The sequence below is a fragment of the Tamandua tetradactyla genome, chromosome 22 (assembly GCF_023851605.1).
Source record: "Tamandua tetradactyla isolate mTamTet1 chromosome 22, mTamTet1.pri, whole genome shotgun sequence".
NCBI lineage: Eukaryota > Metazoa > Chordata > Mammalia > Pilosa > Myrmecophagidae > Tamandua > Tamandua tetradactyla.
Genome location: NC_135348.1, coordinates 29077767 through 29105064, shown reverse-complemented (window position 1 = coordinate 29105064; position 27298 = coordinate 29077767). Strand labels below are relative to the sequence as shown.

General features: G+C 37.8%; 1 protein-coding gene across 4 annotated transcripts in view; it reads left to right on the top strand.

Moving 5' to 3' along the window:
• NOCT (nocturnin) overlaps positions 1–25905 on the top strand; it is a 43436-nt gene extending 17531 nt beyond the window's left edge. For 2 of the 4 annotated variants that reach the window (XM_077140015.1, XM_077140012.1), the window contains exons 2-3: positions 22470–22739; positions 23958–25905. In XM_077140015.1, coding sequence (XP_076996130.1) covers positions 22478–22739; positions 23958–24793 — 1098 coding nt within the window. In that variant the 5' untranslated portion in view covers positions 22470–22477 and the 3' untranslated portion in view covers positions 24794–25905. Of the gene's footprint in view, positions 1–4548; positions 8093–21759; positions 21819–22469; positions 22740–23957 lie in introns of those variants that run through there. The other 2 variants (XM_077140016.1, XM_077140013.1) reach the window with 2 other exon arrangements.
• The last annotated feature ends 1393 nt before the right edge of the window (positions 25906–27298 follow it).

Here is a 27298-nt window from a genome sequence, read left to right as displayed (position 1 = left end):
GTTGGATTTGTTGGAAAAGATTTTGCTTTGACTAGGTGAAAGAAGGACACTGCAGTGGAAGGGGACTTGGTGGTCAGAAAGAGAAAACCACACAATGCCTGAAAGAAATTGGTGGGTCTAAGGAGTAATGAACATCTTTGCAAAAGAGGAGTGTGGATCGTAAAGGCCCTCCCAGAATCTTGTGGGATGCTTGTTGAAATATGGCTTTCTGGCCTTTTCACCCAGATCTAAATTGTGTATGTAACTAGTGCCCCAGGTGATTGTTTCTAGAGTGCTTGGGAAACATCTTATGAGCCCTACTCCTCCTTTCCAAAGGTACTTAGAGAAACCCTGGAGGGAACTCTGAAAGTTGGTAAGATCTTTGGGCTGGAGGCCTAAGGCAACTCAGGAGACCTCTGAGCCAAAAAACCCTTTCCCTGAACAAGAGCAGACTTTAGAATTGGAGTATTTGTGAAAGTTCACTGAGAAGAAACATTGAGACTGACATTGGAATGGTGTATTAATGTAGTTGCATAGGGTTTTCTAGAGAAACAGAACCAATAGGAAATATCTGTAAATACAAGATTTATAAAAGTGCCCACACAACTGTGGGAATGTAAGAGTCCCAAGTCCGTAGGGCAGGCTGCAAGGCTGACAACTCAGATGAAAGTTCTCTACCAACTCCACAGGAGAGGCTCGCTGGCTGAAGAAGAGTGAAACTTCTCTCTTCCCCCTTAAGTCCTCAACTGATCAAATCAGATCCAACTGATTGGATTATCTGATTTGCTTGAGGTGTGCCCTTAGTTTTTAATCACGGATGTAATCAGCCACAGCTGTACTCAGCTGACTCATGATTTAATACACCAGCCTTCTGGTTTATCAACCAGCCAGCAAATATCCTTGCAGTAATTGTTAAGCTAGTGGTTCCCTGACCAGACAACTGGGCACTGTCACCTGGTCAAGTTGACACTGGGACCCAACCATCACAGTTCATCCCTTGTCTGCTTGGCAGCTATATACATTACCTTGAAACATGCTTAATTTCTAAATAGAAGACAATAACAGACATATGTCTTACCTAACAATACACAACTGTGCCACATACAACCGGAAATGCACTACATCTCTCCAGGATAGGGTTCCAGCCCTTAGGTAAAATTCGCTCTTAAACTTGATATCCTATAACTTAAATAGTGTAACATGAACAATACAACTTATGTCATATGATGAGAAGAAAACAAGATACTTGTTTTATGTACAAATACAGACATACTCATAACAAGATGAGGAAATACTCATGCCATCACAGTGGATAAATAATACTCATGTAGGTTTCTGTTTACTAAAGGAGAAGTGAGGCAGTTTTATTCAGATTTCTTTTTGGAAGAAGGAGAAAGGGAGCTTCACAGCATCTTTACTTGTTGTAAGGAGTCACTCCTGACTAATGAGAATTATAAGGCCTTGATAGCCACTTAATGGTTATCGTACTTGAATATTTAAAAAGTTGAAAAAATGATATGCATAAGCACTTGACCCCACGGTAAACCCACTTAGACTTTTGTGGAAAGCAGCCAAGATATTTTGGATTTGTTGTCATTCTTAGAAGAAAAGAAAATCAGCCTTCCCAGAAGGAGTAATGCTACAACAAGTGAAAACCTTAGCTATCCTCTTGTGTGTGTGTGTTCTCAAAGTAGCACTTGACATACATGATTACCAATGAAATCAGTGTCACTGATATATATATATGGGTAGGAGTGCCCAGGAGAAAGTTATTACCATCAGTTTAGCATGTCCCTATAAAATGTTTTTTCTCCCAAAAAAAAACCTGGGCTCCGCTTGGATCTCCTGAATAATAGTATCTGCAAGTAGCCGGAGTTCTGTCTGGTGATTCTGCTGTGTAGCCAGGCTAGACAGCAGGTAGACACCTGTTGGGGAAACTTATTTATAAAAATGCTTAGAATCCAGTCATAAATTTGTTAACTAATGTGTTAATTCTCTTGCCTCCTAAAGTTACACTGCTGTTTGACTATTGGGAAATGTGCAGAAAGGAAAAGGTTGAAACCACTTTTATTTCATCTTCAGAATTAGAGTAAGATGAAAAGTTCATTAAATTAAGCACTTAAAGGTTTTTATCATGCAGCCAAATTTACAGTAATAATTATGCCTGGGCTAAAATATATTGGGTAGATGGAAATACTAGTAATCAATGAGAGGGAGGGATATGGGGTATGGTATGTATGAGTTTTTTCTTTTTTCTTTTTCTGAATTGATGCAAATGTTCTAAGAAATGATCATGGTGATGAATATACAATTATGTAATGATATTGTGAGTTATTGATTATATACCAAGAATGGAATGATCATATGGTAAGAATGCTCATGTTTGTATGTTGTTATGTTTAAAAAAATAAAAATAAAGAATTATGCCTGGGAAGTCCCTTGGTTATAGGGTATCCTCTCTACTCTCTTTCCTTCCCTTCTTTTCTGTCCTTTCCCCAGGAACTCTTTGAGCTTCCAGTACTTGGTCGGATCTATTTGCCAGTCTGCAAATAAATTTCTGACTCCCAGTACCTTGTCCAGTTCAGGGTACAGTAAATTACCTTGAAGATTCTAGTAATACCTTGGATATAATGCTATTCTATTTCTTTTTTTGTGTTTTGCTTACATGGATGTGAACTGTCACTGAGGGTATGCTGAAGGAAGAAGTATGGCTTTTAAATCTTGTAGGCCAAATAGATTTCACAAGCTTTTATTCCCAGAATTAATTTCTCTTTCAGGCAGTTCATTCTTCTGAATTTCACTTGGAAATAATTTCATGATTTGATTTTTTTTAATTAATTTTTTTTTTAACGAACAGCAGTAACACATGCCCAGTATAAAAATCTTCTTCCTCAGAACTTTAACTTTGTGAGTGTTGATTATCTCTGGAAGCTTGGATTCTTGTCCTTGGTGTTCAAAAATTTCATCAGGACACATGGCCGAGCATCCAGTGAGCCCTTTCACTCTAAAGACATACCATTCTCCAGCAGGGGAACATTTTCTATAGTTTCTTAGAATATTTTTTTTACTATACTGTCTCTTGTTCTCATATTTTACTGTCTTTATCTCTTCTCTAGTTCATGAGAGTTCCTGAACATTTCTATTTTGCAGTCATTTTAAAGTCCTAAACGTTTTCTAGTGCTCTTGGTCCTTTTTTTATAGAAGCCTATTCTTTTTTTGTGTCCACAATACTCTCTTGTATCTTTAAATATGTATGGATATATATGCCTGTTTTCCCTCAGGCCTCTGCTAAAGAGGAGAGCAGTTTGCAGTTCTGTGAATGAGAAGGTTGTTGGAGAGTGGATAGCCAGGCTTCCTTACAGAATACATGAGAGAGGGAGCAGACAGGGGACCTCCACTTTGTCAAAGATGGACAGAGATCATGTTGACAAAGATGTCAGCAGATGGCTTCATTCTGTTTTCTTTCATCTGTTCAACTCCTCACCCCTCTCTCTTTTTAAACTTTTTATTGTATAATATAACATATATATATACAAAGCAAAGAAAGAAAATGCAATAGTCTTCAAAGCACTGTTCAACAAGTAGTTACAGGACAGATCCCAGCGTTTGTCATGGCCTACCATACCATCCTCTCAGATTTTTCCTCCTAGCTGCTCCAGAATATAGGAGGCTAGAAGGAGGAAATATTTTTTTTATCATCAAAATCAACTTTGTTTTCTTTTTTGTGAGAAATAACATATACAAAAATGCAGTACATTTCAAAGCACAACACGACAATTAGTTGTAGAACAGATTTCAAAGTTTGATATGGGTTACAGCTCCATGATTTTAGGTTTTTACTTCTAGCTGCTCTAACAGACTGAAGACTAAAAGAAATATCAATTTAATGATTCAGCAATCATACTCGTTTGTTAAACCCTACCTTCTCTGTATAACGTCACCATCACTTTGGATCTTTCTGTCCCACTCTTTAGGGGTATTTGGGGCTATGGCCATTCTAACATTTTCATGTTGGAAGGGGCTGTCAGTAATATGGGGTAGGAAGATGGAACTAGCTGATGTTCTGGAGAGGCTCTAAGTTTCATGACTTAATCTGGTCCAGGAACCCATCTGGAGATTGTAGGTTTCTGGAAAGTTACCCTAGTGCATGGAACCTTTGTAGACTCATATATTACCTGGAATGGTTTTGGTTGGGGGTTAGCAAGTTATGATAGGTAGCAATGTCTAACTGAAGCTTGCATAAGAGTGACCTCCAGAATAGCCTCTCAACTATTTGAACTCTCCCAATCACTGATACTTTATTTGTTACACTTCTTTTCCCCCTTTTGATCAAGATGGAATTGTTGATCCCACAGTGCCAGGGCCAGACTCATCCCTGGGATTCATCATCCACGCCTCCAGGGAGTCTTGTCCTTGGCATCATGTCCCATGTAGGGGTGCAGGCAATGATTTCACTTATGGAGTTGCTCACGCCTCTTTTTTAAAAAATATCCTTGACACATTCACAGGCTCAAATCATTCTTGCTCATTCTGCTTTCCTGGTCTGTCACCCTCAGGAGCCTTTCAAATGCATATCACCCACTGTCTTTTAAGGAGTTCTCTGGTTCTATCCAGCAGGCAAATGCCTTGCTTGCCAGCTTTTGTCTGTGGGAGAGGGAAAGGGGTTTAACTAGTGTTTGAATTCCATTTTCCAGCGAATCACCCCTAGCATTGGCCCCTCACCCACTACTGCCCTTTATATTTGTTGACTGGGAACTTGGAGTTTCTTCAGGGCTCCCCCTTGGGAAGACCCTTTGGTAGCTGAACTGCATTTTCCTCCACTCTGATTTCTCTGTTAATTCAAACTAGTCTGTTTCTGTCTTCCTAGAATTCCTTCAGATTTTTAATCCTTGATGGCATCCTTGTTTTCCAATGTTATTGTTACATTCTTTAAATATATATATGTGTGTATATATATATGTGCTTTATTAGGAAAGAAGGTGAGCGAATGTTTCATTTTGCTATATTGTTCTAGAACCAACATACCTGATGACCTGTTGATTGTATAAATTGTGTAAATTACTATTTTCAAAATGAGTAATTAGAATAGAGATTTAAATACCATTGACATTTTCTCAGATTTTTAAAGAAGTTTCATTTCCTACATATGTTTTAGTTATTTAAGCAAGGTTCTGGAAATTTACATATGAAAATTATTTCGCCCCTTTTTAAGTGACTGAAAGTATTTCATTGGTTTTGTGATATTCTCTTGATTATACAATTTCATTTTAATGTAATCTAGAACTGAAGCCGGCACACTTTTTCTGTAAAGAGCCTTTTACTGACTGTTTTATTTAGGCTTTGCATACCGTATGTCTTTGTTGCAAAAATTCAGCTCTGCACTTGTTGTGTGAAAGCAGCCATAGACAATACATAAATGAAGGGGCATGGTTGTGTTCCAATAAAACTTTATTTATGGACACTGAAATTTGAACTCCATTTAATTTCATGTCATGAAATATTAATGTTCTTATGATTTTTTCCTGCAGCCATTTAAAAATATAAAGGCACTCTTAGCTTACAGAGCAGCGCAAAAACAAATGCCAGGCCAGATTTGGCTGTCATAGCAGACCCTTGTTGTAGAGAGAAGAGCACAGTGCTGCAGTGAAATATTCCTGTTAGCTTTCATATTTCTATTCATAACTGCAGAAATGGGCCATTTTCTTGAGTAGCCCTGAAATGTCTGTGATGGGTGTCATGTAGTGACACAGACCTCTGTGTGTGTGTAGAATGGCCTCCCGTTTTGTTGATCGTTGTGCAAAAAGGTGACAGTTGACACCTGACATTTTACTAACAGTCTGGTGGATGTCAGATGCCCCACCAGGTTCTTTTTCAGTTTCTGTATTTTTCATGTCTTCCTCAGAGCATTACCTAAAAAAGCCCAGCTTATTATTATTGGCCAGCCAACTAACAGTTGATCACCAATTAAATATGTTAAACTGAGCTTTTACTGTGGGGACATTTCTTTGAACTATTTTCTTTGTAGTATTTTCTAGATGAAGCTGGCATATCTGAAGGTACAGCCCAGCCTTGTCTGGAGAACGCCGTGGCATTCCTACCTGCCTGTGACTGCTGCCTGGCAAAGACAGGCTGGTTGGGCTGTCAGTCCGTGTTTAGGTGCTTGTATTTTTAGAGATGTTAGGTTGAGAGCCATGACCTTTACTTAATATCTCTGGTAATGCCATGTGGGTCTTGCCACTGCTTTGTACACTTTGTTCTGTGCCAGTATCTGTGCTGTGATGGCAATGATGTCAACAGATGGAGGAGGTGGAACTTGACCTCTGTTTATTCCTGGCACTTAGAATGAGCTGCTGTGTGTGCCCTTTGCAGGGCTCCATCTCAGTTGTCCTGACTCAGTATTGGTACTGTTGGAGATGCTGGTGAGCAGCAGTCCAAGGTTCAGGGAACTTTCCCCAAAGTCAGACCCCTTACTAGTTATGTAATTTTGAGGAAATTTCTCTCTTACTCTCAGTGTCTGTGCCTGTAGAATGGTGGACACTGTGCAATTTTACCAGATTGTGAGAAAGAGTAAATGAAAATACATAGAGATAGCATGGCACATATAAGCTCTCAAATGTTAACAATCATCTCTTTAAACCCAGCATGTGAACTTCACTACATGTAACAGAATAGCTAACATTTAGCTGATCCTTAGGATGTTCTAGTACATCTAATTAAACTCAACTAATCTTCACAGTAACCCAATGAAGTAGATTGCATTTATCCCAAGATGAAGAAACTGAGACACAGAGAGGTTAAATATTGTCCAGGATCATATTAATAAAAGCTGGAGCCAGGGGTTGAAACCAGGCAGCCTAACCCCAGAGTCCATGCTTTTGAGACTTTGCCTTTACTGGACTCCAGCCTGATCCTCCTGAGTAGAGTGAGGCTTTAGCTGTAAGGCGCTTTCACTTACTGTCATACTTGGTTGCTAAGTACTCCAGGCCTGCCTATCACATTCAGTCAACAGTGCTCAGTAACAGAGGTTTGAAGACTGGTCACTGATGAAAATATTTGGCCCTCATCAGGAGTAATGTCTTCCTAAATTGGCACTTTGGATCCAGTCTCTAGGATCTGGGAGTTAATACACTATATAAGTCCACATTCATGCTAAGGTGCAATATTTGTAAGTGGCCACATTCATTTACCAGGTGGATCTCAGGGGCGTGTTATACCATTTGAGCTTTTGTTTTCTCCTGATGGGATGCATATCAGCACAAAGAAAGGGCTCTGACCACAGCCTCGCAAGATTCCAAAAAGATAGAGATACATTTACCAGTGACTCTGAATAAGTCACGTAAATTTCCGAATTTCAGTATCCTTATCTATAAAATGGTGTTAATAATTACTACTTTCAAGGGATTTTCGAGAAGAAGACAGGTAATGGGTAAGTGCTTGGGAGACCATAAAATACTTTACCAGTGTAAGACAGTTTATCCAGCAGTGTTTGACAGGATTCTTTGGCACTCTTGTCACTTGCCATCCTTCTTTTTTATTAACATTTTTTAATGCGCTGGGCTGGGTCCCAGAGAAAGTGGTGAAGAGGCACAGTCCCTTCCCTCGTGGAGCTGGTAATCTAACGGATAAAAGATAAAGACTGTGTAGTTCAAATATCCAAGGGCAACCTCAGTTAGAGAAGCAGGCCCGGTATAAGAAAAAGAGCAATTGGGGCTTGATGGAGAAGAAGCCGCAACATTCCACATGTAGCAGAGGAAGCGGCATGGCTCTGCTCTAAGCTCTGCAGGCATGGGGGCTATGACTTTATTTATTGATTCCTTCAATAAATATTAAATTAATATAGAATATATCCTCCATCAATGGTTATCTTAGGAGATTTTCACTCACTTGTCTTAAAGGTGGCTATATATTCTGCAGGAACCTTCTCTAAGAAGCCTGATGAAAATTAGCCACTAGACTGTCTGAGCTGGCTCACTGCATGGCCAGTAGATGGCAGCATTGGATTGTTGTTTCAAATGACGCCTTCCTGTGACGTTTGTCATTTTACCATTTTTTGTGGGCTTTACCCTCCGAGGTTTCTTTGGGCCCAAGGTTCGTGAGCTCCAGCAGTCCTCAGGTGTGTACTTAAATAAATCTGGCTTCTGTTCATTCTTTGGTTTTTGATCTACATTTTTAATCTAGCTAATGTTTCAAGAGACCAAGCTCAAACTAATTGTGAAAAAAAAAATTATGTACAGACTGAGTGGTTTGAACAAACCCAAGAACAAGCAGTTACTGGGTAAATGGGAAAGAAGTGTCTTTCTTTTGTGACTACTAACTGCTGTTTAGGACTACTGGGAATGTGAGGCCCTGTTATCTTGGATCTCAACTGTTGGGGTTCTCATCCCATATCCTAATTATTGATGTGATGGTGTTTCATTAGGCTCTGATCATTTCCCTCTGATGTTTAGCATACTTAGGAGCTTATATTGTGATCTGCTTGTTGCTTAGAAGTACGTGGTGTTGGAAGTATTAAGATAAACATGTATCCTAATATTTTTAGCCCATAGTCTCTGCTTTGTTTTTTAGGAAAAGAAAAGGGTGACTAAATATGGAAAGTTTACCATTATGTAATGGGATTAAGCAAAACGAAATCCCAGGAGAACGTGAAAATGTGTATATCCCTGTGGCCTGATGAGATTTTTACACTAAAATATTTCAAGAATCTAAATAATCTAAATTTCCTGGCAGATCTTTAAAGGACATTTTTATAAGAGAACTATTACTCCTATAAAGTGAAGTGACTGTGAGGTACAAGGCCTGGAGGCATCCCTTTGTAAATGAGTATGAAATTATAAAATTAGTAAATGGCAGTGAATGGTGGTGGCATTTCTAAATGGATAGCTAGGCATAAAAAATAAAAATATAAATTATGTAATGTATATGTTGCATTGAGAATGACAGATAATTTTCTAGTAAAATGGAAGAAAAAATTAACTTAGGATAAAATAAAAATACATATGGGCTCATTTAAAAATACCCCTCTCCAAACACATAAAATTGAATTTAGAAACCAGTATGACTGTCAAAGTTCAGTAGAAGTTTTGTCAAGATTTGATACTTTTCAATCTCTTAATTACCATGTAAATGAATTATTTATCATATTTAGCGTCAGGAACTATGCTTTGAATGTTAAGCTGTTCTAAATGCTTGAAGATCTTTTAAAAGTCCAGATGGCAACCCCTGTTAAGGCATAGAACCTCAACCAGCTTGAAATCTTGGAATTGCGTATGTGTATATTATATGTGAAGGGGATTTTTAAAAAATGGTTGATACTCTTAACAAAGTGAATGTTGTTATTTTAAAAATAAGTGAGAAACAATGAGAATTGTTACTAAGTTATTTCCTCATGTGTCCAATGGGGGTAGTAATAAGAGTAGCTGGCTCCTAGAATTATGGTAAGAATAATTGAAAATGCAGAATTAGTTGAAAATGGAAGCACAATTTGTGATTGGTGCATATTAAACAGTATTCAGTAACTATCATTGCCCTATAATCTTCCATCTTTTGTTTTCAAATTTAAATGAATAGCCTACTACATTACAGTCCTTGGGTGTGTCCAAGCCTTGGTTGACACAGTGTTATCAATGCAGCATTATCATATTATAGTATTTACTTTTATTTATTAGTTCCTGAGCCTGGGGCTTAGAACTTACTTTGAACTGATCTCTATATGTTACCAGAAAATTTTGCAAAATAGAGCTGTGAGAAGTGACTAAGAAAGTTCATCTGTTCTGGGGCCTAGAAGAAGAAAATAAAAAATGAACACAAGGGAAAGATGAATTGAACTTCCCCAAATCCCTTCTGATATGATTTAGTAAAATGATTTTATGAGAAGAGTACTTTTGAAGTATAGAAAATCTAGGTTGGATATTAGGAAGATAAGGGCAGAGGTAACAGAAGATTATCCATGATTTGGAGATAGTTTTAGTCTCTGGAGTGACTTGGAGAAACAGCCTTACTTTCTAGGCAATAGCAGTAATCGCCAAGCTTTTGTTATCATTCGTTCCATCAGTTAAAAAAATAATAAACATATGCTCATTTTCTTCCGAGGGTATTGCCTTGTTCCCCGCGTGGGTGGAAATCTATAGTTAGTGTTGAAGTTCTCCGACTTTATTCTTGAGGTCACTGCATTCTTAAAAAATATCCAGGGCCCCAGAGAACTTCTATTTATGTGGGTTAGTGGTATCTATTGATAATGTCATATTAGAAAGTAAAACTTGGAAATATGTTTATCAAGTTATTTCATCACCATTCGTATCTCACTACATGTTATGGAACACATTTTTTTGTGAAACAATAACTATATTATCCAGAACAAAAAGGAATTAGTGAAAACAGTGGCAATGTTTTAACAGTTTTGGAAATCACTTAAAGTCTGTCTTAATAGGGACATCTGGGCTCTGATTTCTACTTCTGCATTCATTCTTTTGTGATATGTTGTTTTGACTGAAGTCTATGAAGAAAACCCAGTCCCACACATATGTAGCTGGAAATGAGAAAGGTGTATTTTAACACCCCTTTTAAGTAATTGTGGATATTCCTTAAAATCCCTCCATCTGTCTGGTGCTTTGAATGGATCTTTTACCCCTGCATGATTTTGTAACATTGGTTTTGATCTGTTGGAAAATATTGATTCACGGAGTTATGCAAATGTTATATAATATCAAAAAATAACATTAGTTAATATCACCTTCAGCCTGTTCAGGAAAATCTTTGAAATATTGGGAACCTGCCAAGCTCACAATGGCAGATATGTTTTTCCTTGAAAATTTTAATCACTGGCAGCGATATTGTCAGTTGTTTTCCTTGAAGTGGCAGGTTCACTCCATATATATATATGGAGTATATATATATTTGTTTGATTGTTGGTTGGTTTTTGCATGGGCAGGCACCGGGAATCAAACCCTGGTCTCCAGCATGGCAGGCGAGAACTCTCCCTGCTGAGCCACCGTGGCCCGCCCACTCCATATATTTTAGAGAAATGTCTGCCTCATATCCATATCTGATTAACTGTAGCTTATCATTTGTTCTTTTTGGTAAGAATGTTGTTCTATGAAAAATGAGATAATTCATCTTTTAACTTAGGCAATCGCTACAATTGCTTGAATGCTTTAAAACATTGCATTTTGTTATGCACCCTTTCCATATTGTCACACAGAATATTGAAAAAGGCGTGTAAATAGAGATCCAGATTTAACAAAATACTTTTCTGCATTTTTCAGTGAAACTGGCATTTCTTTCTAACTGAGAGTATATGCTGGCTACCAGTACAGTTTGATGCCACTGCCTTGATTTGTGCTAAGACACCAGCAGTCTTATCTGCCATTGTGGGTGAAAAAATATCAACCTAGTGAAAAAGGCAAATGAGTTTTAGTATTCTGAAAATAGTTTTGACCTTGCATACTTCTGAAAGAGTCTCACACATCTCCAAAAGTCTGTGAACTATACTTTGAAAACAGTGTTACATATTGAGGATTGGTGGGTTGTAAAATAAATGTAGTTGGGTCGAAACCAGCATTAAAAAAAAATGAAACAATAGAATAGAAAATATCCATGCCCATTTTATGTAGAAAAGATAACTATTTTATAAAACTCACTTTAGATATGTGTCTATACAATGACTAATGATGTTGAACATCTTTTCCTCTACTGTACTTCCCCTCCCTTCCTCATCTCATACTCTCCGTGGAAAGCAAGCCTCACTCCTGTGGGTGGCTGGGTGGGTTTAAGCACGACCTCTTTGAATAAGGAGTATCTATGAGTTATTTGTAGTTCTTGTGTAAAGATTTGTCTCTTTTCCCCCATTTATTTCTTTATTTTAATGATTTTCTTGCATTGGTATGGACTTATGGATATTTATTTTATACTTTGGGTTATAATCCAATACTATGTTATTTTGTTGCCCCTGTTGTTCCAGCTTTTGATCATTGAGGACTTTTTGAGGTTGGCTCCTTGTCTCTGGGTTCATCTTTATTTTCCCTGCCTCAGCCATAGAATTAGCAGATTTCTCCAAGAAGCCGTGATTCCTTTGTTTTTGAAAATGGTATTAGAAACCAAGATCTGGGCATTGGGAGTTCTTGTTGCTGCTAGGGTGTCTTCACTCTTACTTGGCTAGGCTAGGAAATAAATGTATGCATACCAACCCACATGTACATACACATATCTATAATTATTTCTGTATATATCCGTCTGTATCTATAGTAAGCTAAACATGATTTCATACTGATGTCACCAGCTCCAGCTTGTGGTTCATTCTAGTTGATCCAAACCTTTCCTCTGTCAGTGAGCAAGTTACCTGAAGTTACCTGTATCAGCTCTTTTTTTCCTCATCCCTTTCAGTGAAGTTATATCATACCTTTGGAATACAATTAGATTTATTCAACAAAGTCTGCATTTCTCTTGGGATTTCCAACCTCCTGATACAGTATTTTAAATTTGAATACATTAAAGTTTATTTTATGTGATGTACAGTTCTGTGGATTTTGACAAATGCAGAGTCATGTATCCAGCACCCCGGTACCAAACATAGCTTCATAATCATCAAAATTCCTCCGTGCGTCATCCCCTTTATACTCATTCATTCTCCACTCCCCCAACCCTCGGTAACCACTGGTCTCTTTCTGTCCCTATAGTTTTACCTTTTCCAGAATCATATGAATGTAATCATACAATATTTTTGGGTCTGGCTTCTTTCACTTATACAGTGCATTTGAGATTCATCCATATTGTGTGAACCAATAGCCTTTTCCCTTTTTATCATTGAATAATATTTCACTGTATGACCATGCCGCAGTTTATCCATTCATCTCTTGAAGGGTATCTTGATTGCTTCCAATTTTTGGTGATTATGCCTACATGTTTTTGTGTGAACTTAAGTTTTCAGTTCATTTAGATAAATACTTTGTTAAGTATATATTTTAATGTTTTTTAATTGCCATATTGTTTCCTGGATTGCTTCTACCTGAGAAGCAACGAATGAGTTTATTTGAAGGATTGGGATTGTTACTTAAATATTTGATAAGAATTCACCAGTGAAACCTTTAAAGGCCAAAACTTTTCTTTGTGGGGAGACTTTAAATTAATAATTCAATTTCTGTGCTGCCCTGTTTGAACTGTTATTTCCATAGAGCCGAGGGAGAAGAGTAGATAGGATGGGAGAAGTTGTGGGCAAGAATGTTGTACACTAGCACTGTTCTTACCTAAAGTTCAGTGACTTTTATGGATAAGAGCTTCTCAGTCCATTTTATGCCTTTGGTCAATATCCAGAGTACCTAAATGGTTGTTTTTGATGGTTTCATCCAGATGTATACTTGTTTGGTTTTATATATATATATATATATATATATATGATCCATTTTAGTTGATTTTTTTAAAAACTTTTTTATTGTATAGTATAACATATATACAAAGCAAAGAAATAAAAAAGCAATAGTTTTCAAAGCACTCTTCAACAAGTAGTTATAGGACAGATCTCAGAGATTGTCATGGGCTACCATACCATCCTCTCACATTTTTCCTTCTGGCTGCTGTAGAATATAGGAGGCTAGCAGGTTTAATTTTTTTTTATCATCACAATCGACTTTTTCTTCCTTTTTTTTCGTGAAAAATAACATACACACACACAAAAGCAATAATTTCAAAACACAGCACCACAATTAGTTGTAGAACATTTCAGAATTTGACATGGATTACAATTCCACAATTTTAGATTTTTACTTCTAGTTGCTCTATGATACTAGAGACAAAAAGAGATATCAATTTAATGATTCAGTGTTCATATTCATTTGTTAAATCCTATCTTCACTATTTAACTCCACTATCGCCTTTGATCTTTCCATCTCTCTCTTTAGTGTTTGGGCTATGACCATTCTAACTTTTTCATGTTGGAAGGAAGTCTGTCATTAATATGGGATAGGGAGATGGAACTATCTGATGTTCTGGAGAGGCTGGGCCCTCTAGGTTTCAGGACTTATCTGGTCCAGGGACCCATGTGGAGGATGTAGGTTTCTGGAAAGTTGCTCTAGTGCCTGGAGCCCTTGTGGAATCTTATATATTGCCCTAGGTGTTCTTTAGGATTGGCTGGAATGGTCCTGGTTGGGGGTTGGCAGGTTATGATAGGTAGCAAGGTCTAATTAAAGCTTGACTAAGAGCAACCTCCAGAGTAGCTTCTCAACTCTTTGAACTCTCTCTGATACTTTATTAGTTACACTTCTTTTCCCCCTTTTGGTCAGGATGTATAGTTGTTTTTTGAGGAGAGGATCCGTCGACCTCTTCAGAAGTCTCCTGTTTCAGGTTTTCCCTCTGCTGTATTTCCTCTAGTAGCAAATAGACATGGCATAATAGTTTTCATCTTAAACAAAAAATATCTTGCTGCCATATCCATCTATAGCTACTACACCCTTTCTACCTCTTTTGGACAAAGTTTCCTCAAAATACTTTTCTCCTCTCTGTCTTCATTTCCCCTTCTCCTCACAACTACACTGAAAATGAAAAGAAAAAAAAAAAGAAATGCTGTTGTTCAAGTGACCTAAGATTTCCATATTGCTAAATCCAGATCTACTTTAGTCTGCATTTTCTCTGAATTATCAGTACCACTTAACACAGGAGATAAACTCCCTCCTGGTTGAAACATTTTCTTTACTTTGTTTCCAGGATGATCATACTCTTCTTATTTTTATTACTTCTCTGGCCATGTTGTCTCAAAAAATCAGCTTTGCAGATTTTCACCACGTCTTCCCTAATTTGCCCAGAGCTCAATCCTTTGACCTCTTTTCTCTCTAAATCACTTCATTCTTATCTACACACTAATCTCCCAAATATTCATTTCCAGGTTGGCCATCTCTCCTGAAAGTGAGCCATAACTAATTGCCAAATTTTGAAAACCCTACCAAGCGTTCTTAACCACAGCATTTGACAACTTCATCCTTCTAGTTGCTCGGCCAGGAACCATGGGAGACCTTCTTGACTGCTCTCTCCTCTCACAAACACATCCAAGTCATCAACAAAACTTGTTGGCTCCAACTTTCAGTTGACTTAGAATCCAGCTACTTTCACTGCTACCACCCTAGTCCAAGCTACCACTGTCTCTTTCCTGGGTTGTTGCAATGACTTTTAACAGTTTTCCTTATGTCTGCCCCTGTTTCCCTTGGTGTATTTTTAATACACTAGCCAGTGATATTTTTAGATTAAATTGTATTCTCACTCCCGCTTAGAATTTTCCCATCTCAAATAAATTTCAGAGCACTTAGAATGGCCTGCCAGGCCCCTACGTGATCTGCTGTCCCGTCGCTCACCATCTCACTGCCTCACTAAGCTTGTCTCCATTTCTCTCTGTTTTAGTCACGCTAATCTCTTTGTTGTATGTCAGACTTGAAGCACATTCCTTCCTTGGAGCCTTTGCATCTGCTATCCCTCTGCCCTGAATGTTCTTCCTGTGGATCCTAGATCTCTGTGACCTATTTCCTTACCACTTTCAGGTCTCTGCTCAAATTCCTTCTTTTAGTGAGGCCTTCTTGATCGCCCCACATAAAACAGCAACACTCTGCCAACTCTACCCACTAGATTTCCTATTCCCCTCATCTTGATTTTTTGCCACAATACTTAAACTATATATTTCTTTTGTCTTGTCTTGTTTGTCTCTCCCACTAGAATGGAAGCTCCATGAGGGCAAGGATTTTAGTCTGTATGTTCTCTGAGAGTATCTCCAGTGGACTAGAATATTGTCTGGCACATGGTAGGCACTCAGACATTTGAAAGAATGAATGAGTGACCATTTGTGTGTGTGTGTGTTTGAGAAAGTGAGGTAGGGAATGGAGGTGGCTACCTGTGATAAACCCCATAAATGCTGAATCGGGAATTGGAGCTCCCTATCTAAGTCCTTCTTTGAAATTTTTTTCTGGTTTAGTCTTATGTCCTGATTGTTTTAACTATTAATATTCCCTAGCCCGTTCCATATAGGTAGTTCTTTGTTCATCTCTTATTAGTTCATGTGTATTAATGTTTCCCCAAACACCTGTTAACTTTTGAGGGAAAACATTAGTCCATGTTTTACTGCTATGGGGTTCCACTTCTGAAGCATCTGTGCCTCGTTCCTAGTTGTGTGCACTAAGCAGCAGGCCAATTCATTGAGCCGCGTCCCAGTACCTTAGTATTGGAGGGGTGTGTCCTGGGTGGGTACAGAAGCACTTCTCTCTTTCACTTTGGTATCAGATAATCTGACAAATCAGGTTTGTGTCAGTCCATCATGGGGCTCTAAGGGCCAGAGACGGGATAATAGTATTACTTCCTAAAAGCTCTTTAGTCTCTTACTCAAACTTTAGCCTAAGGACATTTTTCTCAGGTGAATGAACCTACAGTGAAATGAAAGGAAAATGTCTGTTTTCATTTCCGGTCTTCTAAAACAAATACCATACAGTGGGTTGTCTTACAATAGGAATTTATTGGCTCACAGTTTCAGAGGATAGAAGACTTGCTTCCTCCCAGTGTCTCTATCTTCTAGCTGATCAGCAATCTTTGGGGTTCCTTGGCTTTTCCATCACCTGGCAGTGCACATTCTAGCATCTTTCTTCCAGGTTCCATTGAATTCTGGTTTCTTGCTCTGCCCATAGCCTCTCTTTCCTTGTCCAATTTCCTTTGACTTTAAGGACTTCATGGATTAAGGCCCACCCTCATTCAGTTTGGCACACCTTCACAAATAGCATCTTCAGAGGTCTTCTTTGCAAATAGGTTCACACCTACAGGACCATTTTAAAGACACACATGCAGGTTTAGAGAGTTGTGACACATCCAGAGTAATACACCTGGGGCTAGAATCGGGTCTCTTGATACCATCCCATTCTGTGGTATGTCCTTCCCCTTTTTGCTGCAAAGCGTTGTTTTTTGAGGGTGGATTTAGTTTTTGGAAACACAAAAGTCTTTGAGAGCCAAGTCAAAAATAATGTAGCCTGCCAGGTAACTTTTGAAGAACAACTCATTCAGATGAGTATACCATATAGTAACAACAATAAAGATAATAGCTAATAATTATTGAGCACATCTATATGCTATAGATGATTCTAAACTTTTGATATAGATGACCTCATTTAATCCTCACAATCTTATAAGGAATATAGAAAGTACTTAATATATATCATTTTATTTCATTTATTTTGTTTTGAATATGTATTTGTCAATGGTGTATCTTGGGATCTTTTTTTTTTTCCCATGGGCAGGCAGGCACCAGGAATTGAACCCAGGTCTCCAGCACAGCAGGTGAGAACTCTGCCACTGCGCCATCGTTGTCTGCCCTATCTTTGGGATCTTAATCTTGGAATCATACTGCCGGGGTTCAAATCCTAGCTCCTTTACTTCTTGGATCTTCTACTTCTGTGATCTTGGGCAAGATACCTAACTTCTCTATGCCTCAGTTGCTTCATCTATAAGATGAATATAACAGTATTTTGTTGTGAGGATTAAATGAAATAATGCTTGTTAAAGTACCTGGACCACTGTCTAACATATAATTGTACAAATGTTGGCTAGTATAGTAGTAGGTTTGATACAAATAGTAGGACAATACCATTAGAAACAGCAATCCTCTCCCCCTCCTATTTTCATTCCCCGATTTTACTTCCAAGTGACAGCCACTCTCATTCCTTTCCCCTGGTAATTATAGATATTGTCTGTTGACTTCCTGACATCGATTTTTTTCTGACCTCTCTTCCCCTAACTAATTATCTATCTCCCTATCTAGTTGTCTGTCTTTCTACTCTTAACCTGTTCTTGATTTTCTGTTTCTTAACTTACTCACCCCCATTTTGCTTAAGTTAATTTTGTGGAAGTTTACTAATAAAAGGTACACAGGGGTAAATTTTTAGTCTTTGTCTGGAAATGTCTTTATTCTGTCCTTATACTTGAATGTTAGTTTAGTTAGGAATAGTTAGAAATGGAAAGTCATTTTCATCAGTATTTTAAAGGCAGTGCTCTATTGTCTTTAGGCTTCGTAGGAAGCCAGTATGAGTCTTTTTCTTTATATGCTGCTTTTTTCTCTCCTCAAAGCTTTTAGGATCTCCTCCCTATCTTTGGCATTGAAAAACTTCTTAGTAACATGCCTTTTTGTAGGCTTCCATTTATTTTAGGTACTTTCAATTTGAAAACTCATCCTTCAGATCTGGAAAATTTTTTATATTTACACACCATTTTTTCCTTTCCTTTTTGAAGCTCTTAGATTGATCCTCTACTGGCCTTTCTCCTGTATTTTTCATATCTATATTCTAATTTTTTCTATATTCTGAAATATTTTAATATTTGTCCTCTAAGTACCTATTGAATTGCTATCTCTTTTTTTATATTTGATTTTTAAGAGTTCTTTCTTCTCTGAGCATTTGGTTTAGACTTTTTATTGTAAAATAATGCACTAATATAGAAAACGAAGCAAACCAAATGTAAAGCATAGTGAAGTTTTTATAAGCTGAACACCCTTGTAACCACCACCCACGTCTAGGACAGGCTTTGTCAGCCACTCAGGGGACCCATCTCAATCCCAACACCTCCCACCATCTTTCCAAAATTAATTACTGTCCTGACTTTCATAGTCATTCCTTCGTTTTATAGTTCTTTATGTCTTTATCACCCAGTTGTGATTGTTTATTATTATAGTTTAGTTTTGCCCATTTAAAAAATCGATGCCTTAAATTCTTAATCTACATATTAAAAAACTGTAAGGAAAGCCTCATCTTTTTCTTTTCCTTTCAGTTGATCTGTAAAGAACCCGGCTGTTTGATTTGTAGTTTTCTACATTCTGTATTTTGCCAATTGCATAATTATGGTGCCGTTCAATTTATTCCTCTGTCCTTGGAATTTTTTTCAAATGAGCACCTGGATCCAGATGCTTAATCGGACCTATGTGTTTGATCCCTTTGTCAAAAATGTGTTTTTTCATCTGGAAGGACAAAATGTCTGGTTATCTCTCCTTTTGTAATGCTAGCTGTAGTGATGCACATTGTCTAAAGGCATTAATTCACTGGGAGCTGCAAAATGGTGTTATTCCAATTCTGTCATTCCATCTTAGTTTATCAGCTGAGACATCTTCATACCACTATTTGGCTATCCAGTGGTACAGTTCATTAAGGAAAGATAGGATAAACTCTTGGTTCTTTCCCTTAATTTTCCAATTTTCAAAAGAATAATTTGGCTCCCTGTCATTCTTGGAAGACGAGCAGTTGAACTCTTTAAACATTTTTATGAACTTGTTGATTTAGACATACTTTGTTTTAATTCACTGCATTCCTTATCCTTAATGAAATTAAAATGGTCTCATTTTTGGCAAATGGAAGCCTCTTTGGATTGGCTTCTGGGTCTTTTTTTTTTTTTAACTGAGAAATCTTCACACACAAACAGTCCATCCATAGCATACAATGAGTGGCTCACAATATCATCACATAGTGTGTATTCATCACCATGATCATTTTTGGAATATTTGCATCACTCCAGAAAAAGAAAAAGAAGAAAAAACTCATACATCCCATACCCCTTATCCCTCCCTCTCATTGACTGCTAGTATTTCCATCTACCCAATTTATTTTAGCCCTTACCCTCCCCCATTATTTATTTATTATTTATCCTTAGTTTTTTACTCGTCTGTCCATACCCTGAATAAAAGGAGGATCAGACACAGGGTCGCATTGTAAATGCTATATAATTATACAATTGTTGTCATGAATCAAGGCTACTGGAATACAGCTCTACAGTTTTCTGTACTTCCCTCCAGCCACTCCAATATATCATAAACTAAAAAGGGATATCTATATAATGCATAAGAATGACCTCCAGGATAACCTTTCGACTCTCTATGAGATCTGTCAGCCACTGAAACTTCTCATTTCTCTCTTCTGCCTTTTGGTCACAAAGGCTTTCCCAATCCCATGATTCTGGGTCCTGGCTCATCCAGTGAGTTCGGGCACCATTGCAAGGGAGGGCAGTGAGTTCGTCTGCTGAGTTGGCTTACAGAGGGAGGCCGCACCTGAGCAACAAAACTGGTTCTCTGGGGGTTACTCTTAGGCCTAATTTTAAGTAGGCTTAGCCTATCCTTTGTAGGAATAAATTTTATAGGGATGAATCGCAAGATTGAGATCTCGGCCTATTGATTTGGTTGTCCCCACTGCTTGTGAGAGTATCAGGAGTTCCCCAAATGAGGAAGTTGAATATTTCCTCCTTTCTCCCCAGTCCCCCAAGGGGACTTTGCAAATACTTCTTTATTCACTGCTCATATTACTCCAGGATATATCTGGGTATCACACTAACCTGTATAAACCAACAAAATCTCACCCCCTATCCAAGATTCCATGTACTTATGGTGTTCAACTAAACTGACCATACAAGTTAAATTAGGTAATGCGCTGCACAAAATAAACATCTCTCCCTTTGGTCTCACATAGAAGTTGAAGTTTCACAATATGCACAATATCATCCTTCACCCTGTATTCTGATTTACCTTAGTCCTATCCAGATCAGCTTCATTCATATCTCTAGTTGAAGTCTGGTGACTTTTTCAACTTTTTAAACAGTTCCTTGTATGGAGTAGTGCTCACCTGAGTCCTTTTTGACCTGAGACTTGTAGTCTTTGATAGCTTCCCTGGTATTTGGGGAATGACAAAATACTACAGACTCATCTTATACATTTCTTTCTCCAGGCGTAGAATTAACAATTTCCAAGAAGCCCTGGTTTGTTTTAGTAAAAAGTGTATTTCAAGACCACTTCTGGGCACTGGGGATGCTCATTACAATTGGGTTAGTCGTTTTTATGCCTTTTCCATGGTTATAAACTTCTTTATAAGCTCATGCTAATACTTCTAATAAGAACTCAAGGGTTTTTACTGAATTTTCTCTCTCACTATATACATGTGTGTATATATACACACATATATATATATATTCTTCTTTCATACCAAGAATCTTGGTTCTTGCAAACAACAGGGAATAATAGAATTAGAATATCCTATAATTACTCATTTGCTGCATCACACATACCTGAGTCCTATTAGCAATACAAAACTAACAGTACCAATTAGAACCACAGGAAAGAGTTTACAATTTTTTTATTGAATGTGCTATCCTTATTCTTTCCCCCACCCACCCTTTTGGTTGCACTAAATCTTCATATGTTTATTATTGGATCATGTAGCCATTATACACATACTGAAATCGAACAGTTGGAAACAGGCATGTGTGTGTATGAGCTCGCTTCTTGCAGGTACACATACGCTTGAATGTGTGTTGGGAAAACCAGTAGTTTGGTTTTTTTTTGCCTTAGTTTTCTTACTGAAGGAAGAAAAAAACTTTATTTAAAGTTGAACAGGAACAACAGACAGTATGCCTATATGCTTGTTGTTCATTTAGTGGTGAATGTATGAATTTGTTTTTGTGACCTCTTATAGTGAAGCTGATTGACTGCTAATTTCAGATGCAATGAGTCATTCTGCTAAATAACGTATTTCATTAAGAAAACTTTGTGTCTTTCAAGCGAAAGCTAGGATTTGGACATGGTATGTAAATCCATATTGCTTGATACGAGGATCCATTGTGCACAGGATCTTGCCAGAGTTAGAGATTCCTCCAAGTAAAACTTGTCCTAATTTATATTGTAGTGACGTGAAAAGATGGATAAAAAGTAGGATAAAAAGAAAAACACCAGGAAGTGTTTATGAAGACAATCTAATCTGTGTCCCCTGCTTTATTCCTTTTTCTTGCTGGGATCTGAGGAAGTACGGGCAATTCACACGAAGGTGGTATCCTGGATGGAAACTAGCTGAGCCTGATCAATGGTATCATCACACCCTCCCCGTTCTGTCCCGTTTTTGGATTTTTTTTCTAATCAAGCAGTTGATTTGAGATTATAGACTACCTTCCTCAATAATGTTCGGAGTTCTACAGAAAGCCAGAGCCATGGTTTACATAGAGTTAACATCTAAGAAAACTGTGATACGGATTTAATCCAGCCATTACCTTCCATAACAAAGAGATCATATAGATGATGTAGCTGAAGCAGCAGCCTTCTAAAACCAGATCTTTTTTCGAATATTGACTCTTTACAAACTAGTTTTCAAATCTGTATTAGGATATACAGGAAAAAGAATGTGAATTCTGTAAGCCATCCTTTCATTAAGACTGGGACTATAACTTATAAAGACAAATCCTAGGTTAGAAGAGGCCACAATGATCAAGGCATTTTTTGCCTAAGATTTAATCAGAGACTAGTTTTAACAGTATTTAAAATACCTGTCTTAGTAGAAAGCTAGAACCTGGAAACTCCTTAAATCCACCTCTGTAGAAATGAACCCAGCAACATTGCCCTAAGATGAGCTCCTGACTTCTGTGGGCAGTAAATGGTTTATCTTACATTTGAGCTGAGTGAGAATGGAAGAAACAGCAGGAAAAGGAGCTGAGTGTGTAATTGTACTTTACTTTTCCTGTAGCGTATTCCATGGGAAACGGTACAAGCAGACTCTATAGTGCTCTCGCCAAGACACTGAACAGCAGCGCTGCCTCCCAGCACCCAGAGTATTTGGTGTCACCTGACCCAGAACATCTGGAGCCCATTGATCCTAAAGAGCTCCTTGAGGAATGCAGGGCTGTCCTGCACACTCGACCTCCTCGGTTCCAGAGGGATTTTGTGGATCTGAGGACAGATTGCCCCAGTAGCCACCCACCTATTAGGGTCATGCAGTGGAACATCCTCGCCCAAGGTATGCCTGATGCTTTTGTGCCTGCACGGTTAGTTTGCTGTCACTTTCTTTCTGCTTTTGCATGTGCCCAATTCACTGATGTTTCTTGTGGCGGGAACATGAGGATCCTGTTCCCAGAAGGGGAGATTAGGAAAAGGAATCATGTCACGTCGAAACTTATTCCTTACCTTCTATGTCTGTGGACTATCCAAGGACAATGAAAGTCTGTTATGTCTACCTCCCAGCAAATCCAAATTTAAATGACCCTGTCATTTATTAGACAATTAAATTGAACAGCCTCTAATATTCTGTTGCCTCCATCTTTCAGTGCATTCTTGCAGAAGAGAAACTAAGTCTACTGAATGGGTAACATAATATGTAGAACTTTCTTCAGGAATGGGAGTTGGCTGGTGGTGAGTGTTGGGGATTCTTGCAGCCAGATTCTTATCCATACACATCTATATAAATTGAGGCCAGTGTTCTATAAAGTAGAAAAATATGTGAAAACTTTCTGCCTCCTTCTGTAATAACCAGAAATGTTGCTTTAGTTCTCTGTTCATTGAGATACTACTATGTTATTGTTAAACACAGATATTACTGTGTTATAGTTAAAAGGACTCTTTTCCTGGATCTGAATTTAAAAAAAACAGATGACAGTCAATGTTGTGAAGTATTGCCTTTTGTGTAGCACTAAAATTTTAAGTAAAAGAAGCCAGAGCTCTTTTTTTTTTTTTGCTGGAAAAGGAATACTCCCTAACTTTCCAATCTTTGATTGTTTTATTTTTCCCAGGTGTTCATCCATAAGTAGAAAAAGCTACCCATTTAAAATAGGTCCTGTTCTTTCAAAGTGCTGTCTGTTTTTTTATCAGTTCACCCTATATTTGAATGACTTTGTTACAGCCATTGTTGAAATTAGTCTGTAGAGTCAAATAATATATTTCATTTGAAACATAGTTTAGACTGCTGGGACTGAAAATAACTCTGTACTTCTTATGTCATGGAATAGTTATATGAAATAGTTTAGAACAAAAGAAAACCAATTAGTTGCCTTATCCTGATGGTTAGAGGTTATTTAGTTTGGGTGTGTTAATACAATTTAGACAGAAGAACCACCCAAAGCATCTGAAACAGAAGCAGCATTCTATGGTTGTTAAGTAGTGTCAAACCTAAGGAGACCCTAAGGTACTTTGAAGTTACTGTTCTCTAGTAGCTGACAACTGACTGGTTTTTTTATTTCAGCTCTTGGAGAAGGCAAAGACAACTTTGTGCAATGCCCTATTGAAGCACTCAAGTGGGAAGAAAGGAAATGTCTCATCCTAGAAGAAATCCTAGCCTATCAGCCCGATATATTGTGCCTCCAAGAGGTGGACCACTATTTTGACACCTTCCAACCACTCCTCAGTAGACTGGGCTATCAAGGTACTTTTTTCCCCAAGCCTTGGTCACCTTGTCTAGATGTAGAACATAACAATGGGCCAGATGGCTGTGCCTTGTTTTTTCTCCAAAACCGATTCAAGCTAGTAAACAGTGCCAATATTAGGCTGACAGCCATGACTTTGAAAACCAATCAGGTGGCCATTGCACAGACACTAGAGTGCAAAGAGTCAGGTCGACAGTTCTGTATTGCTGTCACCCACTTAAAAGCACGCACTGGCTGGGAGCGGTTCCGATCAGCTCAAGGCTGTGACCTTCTCCAGAACCTACAGAACATCACCCATGAAGCCAAAATTCCCCTTATTGTTTGTGGAGACTTCAATGCAGAGCCAACGGAGGAGGTCTACAAACACTTTGCTTCCTCCAGCCTCAACTTGAATAGCGCCTACAAGCTGCTGAGTGCTGATGGGCAGTCGGAACCTCCATATACTACCTGGAAGATCCGGACCTCAGGGGAATGCCGGCACACCCTGGATTATATCTGGTACTCTAAACATGCTCTAAGTGTGAGGTCAGCTCTTGATTTGCTCACTGAAGAACAGATTGGACCCAACCGACTACCATCCCTTCATTATCCTTCAGACCACCTGTCTCTGGTGTGTGACTTCAGCTTTAATGAGGAATCTGATGAGATATTATAAGTACTTACTTGTTTATGTATTTTTAATAACATGAGTCTTAACAAGGGATGTTTGAGGAAACTGAAACAGGGTAACAAGTTGCCTGAGGAAGGATTCGCAGTTTCTCTCACTTCACTTTCCATATTTCCCGCATGCCTTGGGAAGGGAGCCCATTAGTTCATAATTCTTTTATTATTATTAAAACCTACAGCAAAAAAAAAGGGTGTTTGCACTCCAGTTTTGGCTTGTATTGTTTTCTTTCCCTTAGCATTATGTTTTGATAATTTTAAGGCATTAAATTAAGCTTATTTTGAAGCTTTTTCGATCTGAGAACATTATAAAAACTCAGACTTGCTTGCATCCTCCATAATTAACAATAGATATGCAGGAGCAATTTCTCTAGACAGCATTTCAGTTTATTTATTTGTGGTTCTTTAAATGTCCATTAAAATATGCATGGCAATATTTATTTTTTATACCTTCAAGTAAAATTAAAATATGACATGAACATTTTATAATGTTCAGAAGTTATAGGGAGAGTAATTTATAGTAACTTTCTTAAAGCTCTAATATTTCATTTGGGGTCTAACAAAATAGTGGTGTACGAAACCTGATTGTTATTTAAGTGGAGGTATCATGTCTCCTTGATACAGTCTTCATAAATAATCCTTGCTGTGGCTCCATGTCCATGGTCAGTGTCTTCATTATTTATTCACTATTATGCATTTATACTTTTCCACTGGAATGCCATTGGTATACATTTGAGGTCACTCAACTTCATTATTATTTGTACTGGAATGTGCTTTTCACAGTAGGTTATTTAGGAGCTGTTATGTGGCCATGGCTAAGAAATTCTTTTCAGAGATGGAAAACTGAAAACCCTGTTAATAGGGCTGTCACTGAAATTGCCTAAGATAGCCAGGTGACTGTGTTGTTCAAATGTCTAGAAAGAATTATGTAAAAAGTCAGAAAAGGAACCTGGAATTCTCTTTCATCAGAAATAAAAGTGGTAAAGATAACAGGTAAAGCATCTTCTCAAAAAATCTCAACAAAATAACTTATTGGTAATAAATTGGTACTTTAATCCATTAAGTTGTAAATATTTAAGATTAATAAATGGTCTTCTAAAACTAGTACTTTTAATATCTTGCCTTTTTCATCCAAAAAATCTGGGGTGGACTTGACCTGTTATGTGGTGGCCCACACAGTCCATTTGCACATAGCATCTTCATTTTTTCAAGCGGACAAAGGTGGGTCTGTAGCTGCACATTGAAGGCATCTATCCTATTCTTACGTTATTTCGCTCAGCACCAAAGTCAGAGTAACCCAAAATGGGCTCACCTAAGTACTCTGCATTAGAACCACTCGTGAAAAACAAATGAGGTTTTCAGTACATTGTATACACATCATCTTGGGGCTACCTGGAAAGAATGGCAAGCAAGGAGGAGGTCTGTATTAATTGCAGTATTGGTTCAAATCTTAGCATGACTAATTTTCAGAAACAGAACACCAAGTATTTATTTGTGCAAGTGTTAGTTTGCCTATGTTGAAGTACCCCAACCTGAGGAAAAATCTTTAGAGCTTAAGCAAGAAAATCTGGATGAGAAGGAAAGCCAAAATAATGTTTGAATTTCCAAGTGTTCTCCACCAACATGTGAATTAATGGAGTAAGGACTCGGGGTAGGAGTAGCTATGGGTGTAGATACTGCTGATTAAAATAAAAGGCTTCTGAAGATTTCAACATGTGACTGAGATGCAGCTATAAATTAAGAGTTGGAGGGAAAATACACTATGGAACTCTCCTTATGATTTACCCATCAAAGTTCTAATAGCTGGAGACTAAATACTTATTCAATGGGATGATGCATTTGCATTTGTTTCAATGTAATTAGGTATATAAGTCTTGCTGGGTTACGCTTCATATTTTATTTTGATTCTACTTTCAGGCTTCTTTGTAGACTGCTTTGCCTTATGGACTATCAGAATTACCTTAAGGTGTGATGGTAAATAACAGATCTATACTGCTTGGGGAAAAATATAAGATTCTAGATTTTGATATATATTTCATGCATGAGTTTCTCGTTATGTACCTTTTGGTTCAGCTTTTCCTTTTATATCATATTTTGATTAGTTATAACAGTCTTAAAAGAGAAGGTAAATTGTGTAGATTTGAAGAGAGGGTGAGTGGCCATGGTTGTGCTCTTTATTCCAAGTTTCAATAGATTCTATTCTACATGGTGGTAGGAATGACCACCTTAGTTATTTAAACAAAGCATTATGATGTACGCATAAAGAAAGTGACATTTGAGTAACATGTATCTTGGTCTAAGCTTTATGTATAACTTTTCCTTCTTTCCTGTAGATAGACTCAAAAGGTCAAATAATTTGATCAAAGTGACAGCTAATAACCAGTGGAGCCTTGCAACTAATAACTCATGTCTGCTTTGTTTTGAAAAGTGATTGCTTTCCACACCCCCTCCTATACATACACACCATGTTTCCTTGGCTTTGAGTGAGTACAAATGG